Genomic DNA, 12,622 nt, shown 5'->3' with positions numbered 1-12,622 from the left:
AATTTAGCCAATATATATATATATATATATATATAATATATATATATAGTATTAACCAACCAAAAAAACATATCAGTCCATTGTATTGATAATTTTTGGATCCGTCCTTGCGTCCGGGTGAACCCACCAGGATAAACGAGGTGGCCCAATCGTAACGAGGGTGAGTTCGGGTGGAGAGAATGTTACAAGGAATACTTATTCTACCTCGAATCCGAATGGAAAGTGAAAGGAATATAAATGGATTGGTATATAACATTACCCAATAACTAAAACTTTTAGGTAAATGGATAAGTACCACCTGTTATACCAACTCATTGCAATTTACCAAATATTCATGGCTAGGATCATGCCACGTAGCTTCCCACACTTCGTTCCCGCCAATTTCCTTTCCCGCAGTATATCTATATGATATACACATAAAAGCCACTACATACAATAAACACCTGTCTGTCTCTCCCTCTGCAACTGTGTCTGTGTCTTTCCGATGGCGCCTCAAAAACTTACCGAATACGAGCGTCAAAGACTGGAGAATATCAAGCGTAATGGGGAAATGCTCGCTTCTTTCAAGATCCATTCCAAAGTCAATGAACTCTCCGCTGCAACAAAGCGCCAAAGGTCTCTCTATATTCCACACACACCCCCTTCCTAATGAAAATCGATTTGCATAATATATATGTTTTTTATGTGTCTTAATCGACTAATTTCTTGTACCTATATGGCAGAGTACAAAACAAATCTTACAAAGTTAGCCCTGCGAAGAAACCGAAAACTGAAACCCCAATTGTGATTCGGAGGTCCCTCCGGACCCGAGGGATGCCGCCAGATTCATCAACTGCAGGTGGCCTCAAGGACGACTTTGATTTCAAAGAAACCCCAAACAAAACCCTAAAATCACAAACTACACCAAAGAAGTCGTCTCGTGAATTGGGTCCTCTTAGTATGAAAGATGCGTATAGGGGTACCACCTCTGATCGAACGCTCATCGAAACAATTTTGGGTGTATCGAAGAAGTCGCAATTATGTTACGGTGATAATTTAGTAAAAGGTATTGATGAGGGTTCTAGGGATTGGATTATGGGATTGCCTGAAAATGAGAAATTAGGTTACCCAATTAGAGTAAGTAGTTCTATTGATCTGGAGTCACTGGAATTAGAAGAGGAGAGTATAGCACGGGTTGTGCCTGGGCGAATATTCTCTGTTCGGTTCTTTCCGTCAGCGGATATGAAAATGGTTGTTGTGGGGAACAAGTTTGGGGATGTTGGACTTTGGAATGTTGATTCTAGTGAGGAGGATGGAGATGGGATTTATCTGTACAGTCCACATTCCGGACCAGTTTCAGGGATTGCAATTCAGCCGTTTTCACTGTCAAAGGTACTATTTTTGCATTTCTGCTTGGAAGTTAGAGTTTAAGTCTACAACTTGCTTGAGTAATTTTGAAATTGAAAATCTTATGCTTTTGACTTTGGCTGCCCTAAAATATTTTAGCTTGAACTTTGGATTTGTGACATATTACATGTATACAAATTATCAACAGCTATTATTCCTAATAAGTGAAATTTTTATAGTTTTTGATATTTTTCAGCGATCCATATACTTCACCGGACCTTGAACTGCCATAAAATATTTAATTTGGAATTATTCGATTTCTTGCTATAGAAAATAGGAAATCAGAAAAGGATTTAAGAACCAAGGAATCTTGCTGATATGGGGGACTGAACTTCCCCAAGCCATGTGATGCTTTAATGTAGGTAATATCACTTGTTAAGTTGTTATACCTAAATAATTGCCTTCATGTCTCATTTGTTAATGTTCTGACGTCACATGTAGACTTCCAGGATGCTGTACTACAACAAAATTTTATAAATTTGGAATTAACATTCAAGTCGAAAATGTCTAAAAACCCAAAAGATATCACTCCTTGTGCATGAAAATTTTCCTTTATGCCTCATTTTGCTGGTGTTATCATTTCACCTGCACAAATTGGGAAAATGGGTTCTTAGATTTTATAAGTTCCTTGCCTCCTAGTCTTTCATTTCTTTATGTGTGAATTTGCATTACATAAAATCCTCGAGGGAGGACAGTGAAAATATCGAAGGAAGAAAACCATAATACATATAGGAGCAACCAAACTCATTATTCTGTGGTTTGTGGTTGCTGTTGGGTTTTTGACTTGTTTGGTTCTTTTCATCTCTGTCATGCGCTCTTTCTTGGAGGTTGCTAGGTTGCCCCGCTTGTTCCAAGGTGGATATGCTAGATCTGCAAATCCGTATAGAGGACCATCGATTTTCTTAGATGATGACTGGGTAGGAAGGACAAGAGAAGACCTTCGGTCGTGTCTGGTGGGGAAATTTGATAAGGAAGTGGGTGATGGAGCTCAAATTGCAGCTTGGGCTTTGCGTGCTTGGAAGGTTTCCTTTGGTGTGACAGTATCGCCTCTGCCGGATTCTTTGTTTCTTTTTCGGTTTCCCTCTTTGACGGAAGCATCTCGAGTGCTCAAGGAGGGTCGCCGTGACTGGGGGACGGCAACTCTTAGTGTGGATGCTTGGAGTTTTAGGGTGGGGTGTTTGGAGGTGTTAAAAGAGAAGGGGCTGAAGAAGGTGACGTTGTACAGTCTCCCTCTCCACCTTTGGAGTTATACTCTGTTCGTGACAGTCGGCGATCTTTGTGGTGGGTTTATTTGGGTGGATGCTGATGAAGCTTTGGACGCGGAAAGAGTCCGAATCACCATTTTAGATGGTAAGGTTTGCCCTCCTTTTGTGTTCATTCATGATGACCAGTTCTGTTATAAGGTGGCTATTTGGGAGGAAAAGCATCCCGAGCTTGTTCCGACGACAGATAGCTTGGAAGGAGGTGATGGTTCGCACTTGCTTAAGGAGAAAGAATGGCTGAGGTGGGAATCCATGGGGAAAAAAAGAATGGTAGAATTCCAGGTATGGAAGGAATGGAGAGATGCGTTATGGATACGTAATACGGAGTGCTTTAGAAGGATTTTCACTTAGAAACGCAAGGAAGGGCTTCCTTCCTTGCCGAATCGCTGTCGGAAAGAAGGGTTCCGGAAGATGCAGTGGGGTGGAGGTCTCACCGGAAATGGTTGTCGGTCTTTTTTGTAGCATTGGGAACAGAGAAGACAATGGTTTCCACGCACAACAGGCACGTGGGTGGGGGAGAAATGCAGACCATACACGTGGTTGGCGCTCAGGCTTTACCCATTCCCAATGAGAATAGCTATACCCACTGTTATTTCAAATTCGGCTCCCCACTCTTTGTCTCATTCTTGGGTTAGGAAGACTCCAAAGCCCACATGCGTTATTGGCCTGATGTTGGGCCAGGAAATGGGGCTTTAGTTTCTTGTGACGATTTGCCTTTTTCTGATGGGCCGCTTGAAGGGCCTCCAAGTTTTAAAAGGTGGGTTTCTGGATCTTTGGGTTTGGATAGTGGTGTGCAAATTTCTTGTGATGTGGATGGTGGGCCAAACACCCAATCCTCTAAAGATGTTTCTGTTGGTGGGCCTTTTGGGTTGAAGAGTGGGCCAAATTGTGATTCATCATGTTCTAGGTTGGGTTTGAAGAACAGTTTTGAGCCTTTGTCTTCCTTGATGGATGGCAGAGATTCTTGTGCTGCTGGTTTGTTGAGAGCGAGATTTAAGGATGATCGGCGAGTGAAGGATCCGGTGCAGCGACATCGTTTGCCTAAGAAAAAGATTATCCTTCCCGCTCTTCGCAAAAGGTGGACACGAAAGGATAAGTAGAAATGGGTGGCATCCTTGCAACCGGGTATCGGTATGGGTATGTTCTTAGTTCCCTCTGAAGCTTCTCCTCCTCAGCCGTTCTTTTCTTCTCCTTCTTTTTTTTTTTGGGGGAGAGGGGAGAGTCCTTGGAGATGGGTGGGACAGCCACTGTTTCTAATTCCTTGGCACCGATTGTTGAAAGGGACGGAGATGGGTGGGACAGCCACTGTTTCTAATTCCTTGGCGCCGATTGTTGAAAGGGACTCGGACTTTGATGGGAGGCATGGTGGTGGTCCTGGGAATAGGTTTGGTTTCTCTCGGCGAAGTGAGGGTAACTGTGAGGGGGTTACAGTATGTGTTGGTTGGGATGTGAAGGTAAAGCTCGATGATGAAACGGCCTCTGTTCTGTTGAAGGAGGTATGGGACCATTTGGCTTTGAAAGGTTTTTTTTGTGATTCAGGGGGTGTGTTGACTGACGAGGAGCCTGTTACGCAGTTTTGCTCGCATTCCTCTTCTGTTCTTGATGATTGGGAGGGAGCTGCAAGTTCTTCCTTTGATGGGGATTCGGGCATGATTCCATGGGAAGACTTGGAACAGGCAGTGAATTTGGCTGTCCCTTTGGCTGTTGTTCAGCCCCCCCCGGGGGGGGGGGGGGGGGGGGTTGGGGAATTGGGGTAGAGACTTGATTGATGTTGTTATAATGAATGACCTTGAGGAGGAGTGGGTAAGGGAAAAGGGTTTGTATGTGGGCTCTTTGTTGGGTGTTTCTTTCGAGGGTAGTGTGGATGAGGCGATGTGTTTGTTTAATGATGTTCTCAATTCTCATTTAAAGGAAAAGGTGGGTGGTAAGGAAAGGTTATAGGAGGGGAGACCGGGAGAGGGGAGATGGTGTTGCAAAGTCCCAATGATTTTATCACGTATGAAAGGAGAAATAGGGGGTCCAGGTCAAGAGAGAGAGGTAGTGGAAGGAGGGGAGGGTTTGCTTCTTCAGGTGTTTCCCTATGAAGCTACAAATTCTTTCATGGAATGTCTGGGGTCTCAATGACCCGGTTAGAAGAAAATTGGTGAAGTCGGTCATTCGTGGGTGGGGGGGGGGGGGGGGGGGGGGGGTGGTCATGTGGTGTGTCTACAAGAGACCAAGCTTGCTTCGATGTCTGATAGGATTGTGAGAAGTCTTTGGGGTGGGAGATTTGTGGAGTGGATTGCTTTGGATGCTAATGGTTCCTCGGGGGGCATTTGGATCATGTGGGATAACAGATGGGTGTCTAAAGTGGATGCTCAGGTTGGGCGCTTCTCTGTTTCATGCGTTCTTGCTTTGGTGGAGAATAATGTTCATTGGGTCTTTTCTGGTGTTTATCGTCCTATGGGGGACGGTGAGCGCCACTTGCTTTGGGAGGAGTTGGGGGAGATTAGAAGTAGATGGTTTTTGCCTTGGTGTGTTGGAGGGGATTTCAATGTTGTTCGCTCTCCGTTCGAGAGGTCAACGAGAGGTAGGTGGACGTCTGACATGGAGGCTTTCTCAGAGTTTATTGATGGGTTTAGGCTTGTCGATTTGCCTTTGGTTGGAGGGTCGTTTACTTGGTCTAGTGGCCGCTCTCCCCCTACTCTTTCTCGGCTTGACAGATTCTTTATGTCGGGGGGAGTGGGAGGAGAGGTTCTCTGATGTTGTTCAGGCTACTTTGGCTCGTCCCATCCTGACCATGTTCCGTTGATGTTGGATTGTGGCGGGTTTCGTAGTAGACGTTCTCTGTTCAGATTCGAAAATATGTGGCTGTAGGCTGAGGGTTTTCTGGAGAGGGTCTGTCTTTGGTGGGAGGGTACTGTGTGGTTGGCACCCCTAGTCATGTGCTTGCAGGCAGTTTGCGTCTCTTAAAGGAGAATCTTAAGACTTGGACTAAAGAGGTGTTCAGGAATCTGGAATGGAGAAAGAATTGGGTTCTTGCTGAGATTGCTGCTTTTGACCTAATGGAGGGTCAAGGGGATTTGGTGGACTCTTTAAAGGTTAGGAGGGCAGAGTTTGCTGAGATTGCAATCATGGAGGAGATCTCGTGGAGACAAAAATCTAGAGCTTTGTGGCTTAAAGAGGGGGATAAAAACACAAAAAAATTTCATAGATTGGCCAATGCCTATAGAAGTGGCAATCATATAGGGAGGATTCGGGTTGAGGGGGATATTTTTTGTAAGGAGGTGGAGATCTGCAAGGGCTTTTCAGAGTTTTTTGAGAAGTTGTTCACAGAGACTGTTGTGTGGAGACCTTTGCTTAAAGAGCTTCAGTTTGATTCTATTTCTAGTGAGGAGTGCTTGGGTTTGGAGTTGCCTTTTTTTTTAGGAGGAAGTTCTGATTGCTCTGAAGAGTTGCAATGGGGATAAAGCTCCAAGTCCAGATGGATTTACCATGAGATTTCTTCTAGAGTGTTGGGAGGTGGTTAAAGGGGAGGTGATTGGCACTTTTCATGCCTTCCATACTCGGGGATCTTTTGAGAAAAGCTTGAATGCCATGTTCGTTACTCTCATTCCGAAAATGGGGGGGGGGGGGGGGGGAGATTTTCGCCCTATTAGTTTGGTGGGGTGTATCTACAAGTTGATTGCCAAGGTGCTTGCTTCAAGTGTTGACGAAAGTTTTGGATGGCGTCATTTCGGACTTTCAAAATGCTTTTGTCGGAGACCGTCAGATTTTGGATTCAGTCCTTATTGCAAGTGAGTGTGTGGATTCCAGGTTGCGTAATGGGGTCCCGAGAGTTCTTTGTAAGTTGGACATTGAGAAGGCGTATGACCATGTGAGTTGGAGCTTCCTTCTTTAGAGGATGGGGTTCGGTGATAGGTGGAGGAGATGGATGCACTTTTGTATTTCCAGTGCTCGCTTTTCGATTCTAGTGAATGGAGCTCCTACGGGCTTTTTCTTTAGCTCGAGGGGCTTGAGACAGGGGGATCCTCTCTCCCCCTTCTTGTTTCTGTTTGTGATGGAGGCCCTTAGTAGATTGATGAGAAGGGCTGTCGAGTTGGGTTTTTTGAGAGGCTTTCGGGTGGGCAGGGATGTTGCTTCCCAGTTGGAGATCTCTCATTTGATGTTTGTTGATGGCACTTTAGTTCTTTGTGATGTGAATGTGTCCTAGATTAGATATTTGAGATGTGTTTTGATTTGGTTCCAAGTTGTCTTCGGCCTTAAGGTGAATGTCGGAAAGAGTGTTTTGGTGCCGGTGGGGGAGGTCCCTGAGATTGAGGCTTTTGCTGACATTCTTGGTTGCCGTACTGGTTCCTTTCTCATTTCTTACATAGGTTTGCCTCTGGGAGCTCCTTCGAGATGTGTGGGGGTTTGGGACCAGTGGTGGATAGGTTTGAGAGGAGGTTGGCTGGATGGGAGAAGTAGTATCTATCCAAGGGAGGCAGGGTCACTCTAATTAAGAGCACTCTCTCATGCCTTCCCACTTATTTTCTCTCTCTTTTTCAGATTGCCTCTTCAGTTACGGAGATGATTGAGAGGTTGCAGCATAATTTTTTGTTTGGGTGGGGGGGGGGGGGGGTGGGTAGAGGTGAAGAGTTTAAGTTTCATTTGGTGCGCTGGGAGCAGGTTGCAGGTTTGCAGGCTAATTCGAAATGGTGGGTTGGGTCTCCGTAGATTGGTGCCTTTTAATAAGGCCCTCCTTGGGAAATGGTTGTGGAGGTTTGGTGTGGAGAGACACTGGCTTTGGAGGAGGGTAGTGGCTTGTCGATTTGGGGAGATGAGAGGAGGGTGGAGTTTTCTGGAAATGAGGGGTTCCCGGGGGGTGGGGGTTTGGAATTTTATTCGGAAGGGATGGGATGACTTTTCTAAACACATTCGGTTTCGACTCAGGGATGGGAGGAGGATTTGTTTTTGGGAGGATGTTTGGTGTGGCGATGTTCCTCTCGCTCTCGCTTTTCCTCAGCTTTACAGGATTGCTTCGGATAGGCAGGCCATGGTGGTCAACTGTTATCACCTTGATAGTGGGAGACTGGTTTGGGATGTTCGATTCAAGCGTTTGCTTCAGGATTGGGAGATCGAGGAGGCCATTCGTTTCTTGGAGAAGTTGTATCGCCAGAGGATTGTGGTGGAGGATTCGGATTGTTGGTCTTGGGTTGCAAACTCTCAGGGGCGTTTTTTGAGGTGAGGTCTTTTCAGATGCCTCTTGATTGATCCTGGAGTTCGCTTTCCTTGGAAGTCTGTTTGGCGCTCTAAGGCTCCTCTTAAGGTGGCTTTCTTTGTGTGGACCTTGGTTCTGGGTAGGATCTTAACCTGGGATAACTTGAGGAGGAGAAACCAGGTGGTGGTCAATCATTGTTATATGTGTCTTCGTGATGAGGAAATAGTGGATCACCTTCTTATTCATTGCACTATGGCTAGAGAGTGCTGGGATTTGATGATTGGCTTATTTGGGTTTTTTTGGGTTATGCCTGGATCCGGTAGAGGGTTGATCGAGGCGTGGAGAGGTTGCCCTGTGGGGGCTCACATTCAGGATGCGTGGAGGGCTACGCCGCTATGTGTGTGGTGGTGTATTTGGCTTGAAAGGAATAGGAGATATTTTGAGGGGAAGGCGATGTCGATTTTGGTGCTTAAATTCTCGATTTTTTCCACTCTTTTTTGTTGGGTTTCAGGGAGAGATCATAGATCTTTAGAGGAGATTGTTGATTTTTTGGCCTCCTTGAAGGCTTAGAAGCCCTTTGTGGCCTTTTGTATTTCTCTTGAGTTCCGCTCTCCTTTTGAGCGATTCTTTAAAATTTTATTTATCAAAATATATATATATATATATATATATATATAATAAAAAAAATAAGTTTTGCGAATCTACTCATCAGTGGGCGTTCTTATGACCAAATGTCAGTGACCCATTTGAAATTTATTTTTTGGACTTATATGGAAATAATATCTTAACCCATTCAAAAGCCCACCCAACCCATTCTATCCAAGAATGAAAAAGAAAAACGGAAGAAGAAGAGTTCTATTATTCATTGCAAATAAGGTTAGATACTGGATCAGTGATATATCAAACATTTACATATGGGGCCATCATTCTGTATATATGTCCATTTTATATATTCATTTCATTTAGAAGTCACTAGATTTGGCTCTATTTTATTTTTTTATTTTAATATCCTCTGCATTAACTATAAAGGCAGTACATAACTTCAATTGGCTTCTGCATTCCTGTACATCTTTTCTGACAATTACTCAGTACACAGTTCGAGTATATTACTGTTATTAGTTATGGTGGACTGGCTTTCTTATATGTGCTTAGTCATTCTTGGGAATGTGTTTGCAGATGTTTACCTCATGCTATGATGGATTTATTCGATTGATGGATGTTGAGAAGGAGAAATTTGATCTGCTATATTCCTGTGATAATGCCATATTTTCTATTTCTCACCAGCCAAATGATGTGAATTCCTTATATTTTAGTGAGGGTCATGGGGGACTTGGTATTTGGGATGCAAGGGCAGGAAAATCTTTAACCTTATGGAATTTGCATGAAAAAAAGATCAACACAACAGATTTTAACCCAGAAAACACTAACATTATGGCTACAAGTTCTTCCGATGGGACAGCCTGTATTTGGGACTTGAGAAATATTGATGCAGATAAGCCAAAACCTTTGAAGACAATTGGCCATAAAAGGTCTGTGCAGTCTGCTTACTTTTCACCTTCTGGGAGCAGTCTTGCAACAACAAGGTGTGTAATGCTATATGTATCACATCGTTGAATTGTAGAAGCTTATTGAACATTGAGGGAAAAAGAATGCATGCTGAAATACCAGTTCTTTGTACATCCAAAATAAACCCAAACTTGGTAATACTTCTTTAAGATGATAGACTAGACGCTCGAGGAATTTGCTTGGAGTGAAACTAAAGAATGATTCCACTAGAATTCCACTAGTTGTTCACCTTGAAAGTTTTTGTATTGCAAGTATATTATCAGAAAATCTGAAGCAAGGCAGATGAAACTATAACTGAAGTTTACTTAAAACAAGTAATATTGTTATAAAACTTTGCAGCTACATATTTGACTACACTGCACCTTTCTTCTAACTTCATTCTGGTTTATATTTTCTCTTAATTCAAAGTTAATTGCTGTTCTTTAATCCAAAATATCTAAATGAGATATGAGTTTCTTGTGGGGGACTTGTAGATTGATCTTCTGCCTTTTGAGCACGAACATATTAGAATTATCATTTCCATTTTAGCATAGATTAGGTTGCTTATGCCAGAAAAAACATGTTTGAGTTCAAAATATCTTACATATCGCTCCAAAAAAAATAGATAGAAAAATAAATAAAAGGGCTAAAGTAACTTATACGATTCTGAATTGCTCATATATTGTTTCACTTGTGATTACATTTAATGTTTCAATCACTTTTGCAGTTTTGATGACAAAGTTGGTTTAATAAGTGGAGCTAATTATGAGGATATATCTATGATATATCACAATAACCAGACAGGCAGATGGATCTCTTCATTTAGGTATGGCTTTTCCTGGAAATGTTGATTTGACTATCTTTTGCTTCAAAAAAAAATCTGCTTGACTATGGTTAAACTGATTAGGATGGTTTTCAATCTTTTTTTAACACATTTACTTCACAAAAGATAAAACCTATGCTAAGAACCTTTATATTTAAATCACATCCAATATTTCTCTCTCTCTCTCTCTTGTTTCAATGGTTTATTCAAAAGCACTCTTGCCAGCTTGGTTGATTAGAAGGACTAAATACAAAAGAGAAAGCCACTCTATTGTATTTGGGCCAGTAATATCTCCATTTGATCGGACAGGAATTTTTCCACACGACTTTTATAGAGAAAACTTAAACTTTTAGGCCGTTGATCTATATATATTTTATACTAAAGTTATTTTTCCCATTTTAAATGATATTAAATATTTTAAAGAAAGTTGATTTAATGATGACTTGTCATGTACATGAATTCTCTTTTTTCATCCCTTTGTATTAAAAATCATGTTTCCTATCATATTTGATTTTTTAAAGTCATTTCAATATGCCATTGACCTCACATAAGGCAATCGATTGTGGTATGTAAGGGGAAAAAAAAAAAAAAAATAGAAGTATGGCATACCCAAGGAGATATTTAAAAAATGAAACTGCTAGATTTTCAAGTGTGCCAAATATATAATGTTCACAAGCTTAATCAATTTGAGTTATGGGTGCCTCAGGTTTGGCTTACTTAAAATGAGTTTAGATCAAGTTTTGAACTTGGCTTATGAAGTTGAGCTATCACTTAGCCGGTCAAGTCCCTGCTTTTATCTCCTTTACGGACTTGTGAATTTCATATGATGATATTTGATATGTTATATTAACATTGGTGTTGGTGATGAAAGAGAAATATTTTATTTGCTTACTATGGTAATATGCTGCTGAAATGTCTAAATGAAGCTTATATATATTACAGTTGTAATCAATAATCCTTCTTCAAAATTGATTCTGGCCCCACCCCCACCAAAAAAAAAAAAAAAGTCAAAATTCATTAAGCTTATATATACTTTAATACCGAGGCTTATGCCCCACCTTATGAGCGGTAAAATACTTTGCTTCTCGCTTTTCCTTTTAAGAACTATGATTGTGGTTATCTGTCCTCTCCTATTCTGAACTTAAAATGGAAAAATTTGTACTAACAAAATGGTATAATTGTGGTATGAACAACTATGAATCTGTTCCGACCTCCATGCCGTACTTCTTTTAGTTCTGGGCCTTATAGCATGGGGCCTTTATGATGAGCCGCACAGCATTGCTTTAAGATGAGTTGAAGCTTTTGTTCATGCTGAACAGTTATTGAAAATGTTCTGTTCTGAGTTTCTTGTTAGCTCACTTGCCAAGACTACTTGGATTGATAAACTGATGGACATGTATTTTTTTTATCTCATATTGCACATTGCCATTTTGTCAGTAAATTTTTATTCAACCATAAATTGGGTATGCTTATAAGATGAAAACAGATTATTAACAGGTTGATATTTCCTTTTTTTTTTGTCCTCCTTTTCTTTTTCTTTTTCCACATTTGATCTTGAAACAGAGCAATATGGGGTTGGGACGATTCATATATCTACATTGGCAGTATGAAAAGAGGAGTTGATGTAATCTCTGCAGCTCAGAGAAATATTGTCGCCACTTTAGAGAGCCCACACGTGTCTGCGATTCAATGCCGCTTTGATGCTCATCCTTACAAGGTTGGTATGCTTGCAGGTGCCACAAGTGGGGGTCAGGTTTATGTGTGGAGTTCATGCTAAGAAAATAGCGTCTTTCTGCACCAGGTTTATGTTGTATTATCTTTGGTGGGTTTAGTTTCATGTCAATTTTTTTCCTATGACTTAGAAGTTTTGTTATTGCTTGAACCATTATCGGATGCTTAGGTTCTATAGTACACTACCATTTTAGTATTGCAATTTGATCGGACAGATGATACCAATCATCAAACAAATTTTATATTTGATGTAAACAATTTTTATATATGATGTGGAATGGATAAGTTAAATGTAGGATCTTATTAATGAGAAGCACAGGATCTTATTAATAAGAAGCACAAGTGACAAACATCAATAAGGAGGAGCACAGCTGACATAGGTCAATATTCTGAAGTGTTCAAATCAATACCATTTTTTACCAAGGGTCCCAAAGTGGATTGTCCCCTAAGGGGCAAAATGGGTGTGTGAATGGTGCGTGCTCGCCAACGTAAAAGAAAAATCAATACAATTTCTAAGTCAGGTGGAGCTTTTCTAGCATGGTGGTGCACTGATGATTTGGATAAAGCCACCATGTAGTCACATAGATAGCATGAATTAAGAGCTAAGCATAAAAAGCCGTCTCTTTCATCCCTCAACGCTTGTGTTTGATCATATAGTAACACTTACCATTTTGCTGTGTGACACAAAATTCACAG

At 41.5% G+C, this 12,622-nt stretch overlaps 1 protein-coding gene across 1 annotated transcript; it reads left to right on the top strand.

Moving 5' to 3' along the window:
* Window positions 1-439: 439 nt before the first annotated feature.
* LOC132277514 (uncharacterized) lies at window positions 440-12,233 on the top strand. Its single transcript, XM_059779373.1, has 5 exons — window positions 440-615; window positions 723-1,371; window positions 9,004-9,410; window positions 10,100-10,198; window positions 11,759-12,233. The coding sequence occupies exons 1-5, from the start codon at window positions 485-487 to the stop codon at window positions 11,970-11,972; spliced, it is 1,500 nt and encodes a 499-aa protein (XP_059635356.1). The 5' UTR covers window positions 440-484; the 3' UTR covers window positions 11,973-12,233.
* The last annotated feature ends 389 nt before the right edge of the window (window positions 12,234-12,622 follow it).

Source organism: Cornus florida, unplaced genomic scaffold, assembly GCF_030987335.1.
Source record: "Cornus florida cultivar Cherokee Brave unplaced genomic scaffold, ASM3098733v1 CherokeeBrave_3.0.0_Hap2_Chr10, whole genome shotgun sequence".
Classification (NCBI taxonomy): domain Eukaryota; kingdom Viridiplantae; phylum Streptophyta; class Magnoliopsida; order Cornales; family Cornaceae; genus Cornus; species Cornus florida.
The sequence above is the reverse complement of the archived record's forward strand: the minus strand, read 5'-3'. Positions and strand labels throughout refer to the sequence as shown.

Coding starts and splice junctions, on each gene's coding strand:
- LOC132277514 (XM_059779373.1), top strand. CDS start 485: ATGGCGCCTCAAAAACTTACCGAATACGAGCGTCAAAGACTGGAGAAT. Junction 1,372..9,003: donor AGCCGTTTTCACTGTCAAAG/GTACTATTTTTG, acceptor ATGTGTTTGCAG/ATGTTTACCTCATGCTATGA. Junction 10,199..11,758: donor AGATGGATCTCTTCATTTAG/GTATGGCTTTTC, acceptor ATCTTGAAACAG/AGCAATATGGGGTTGGGACG.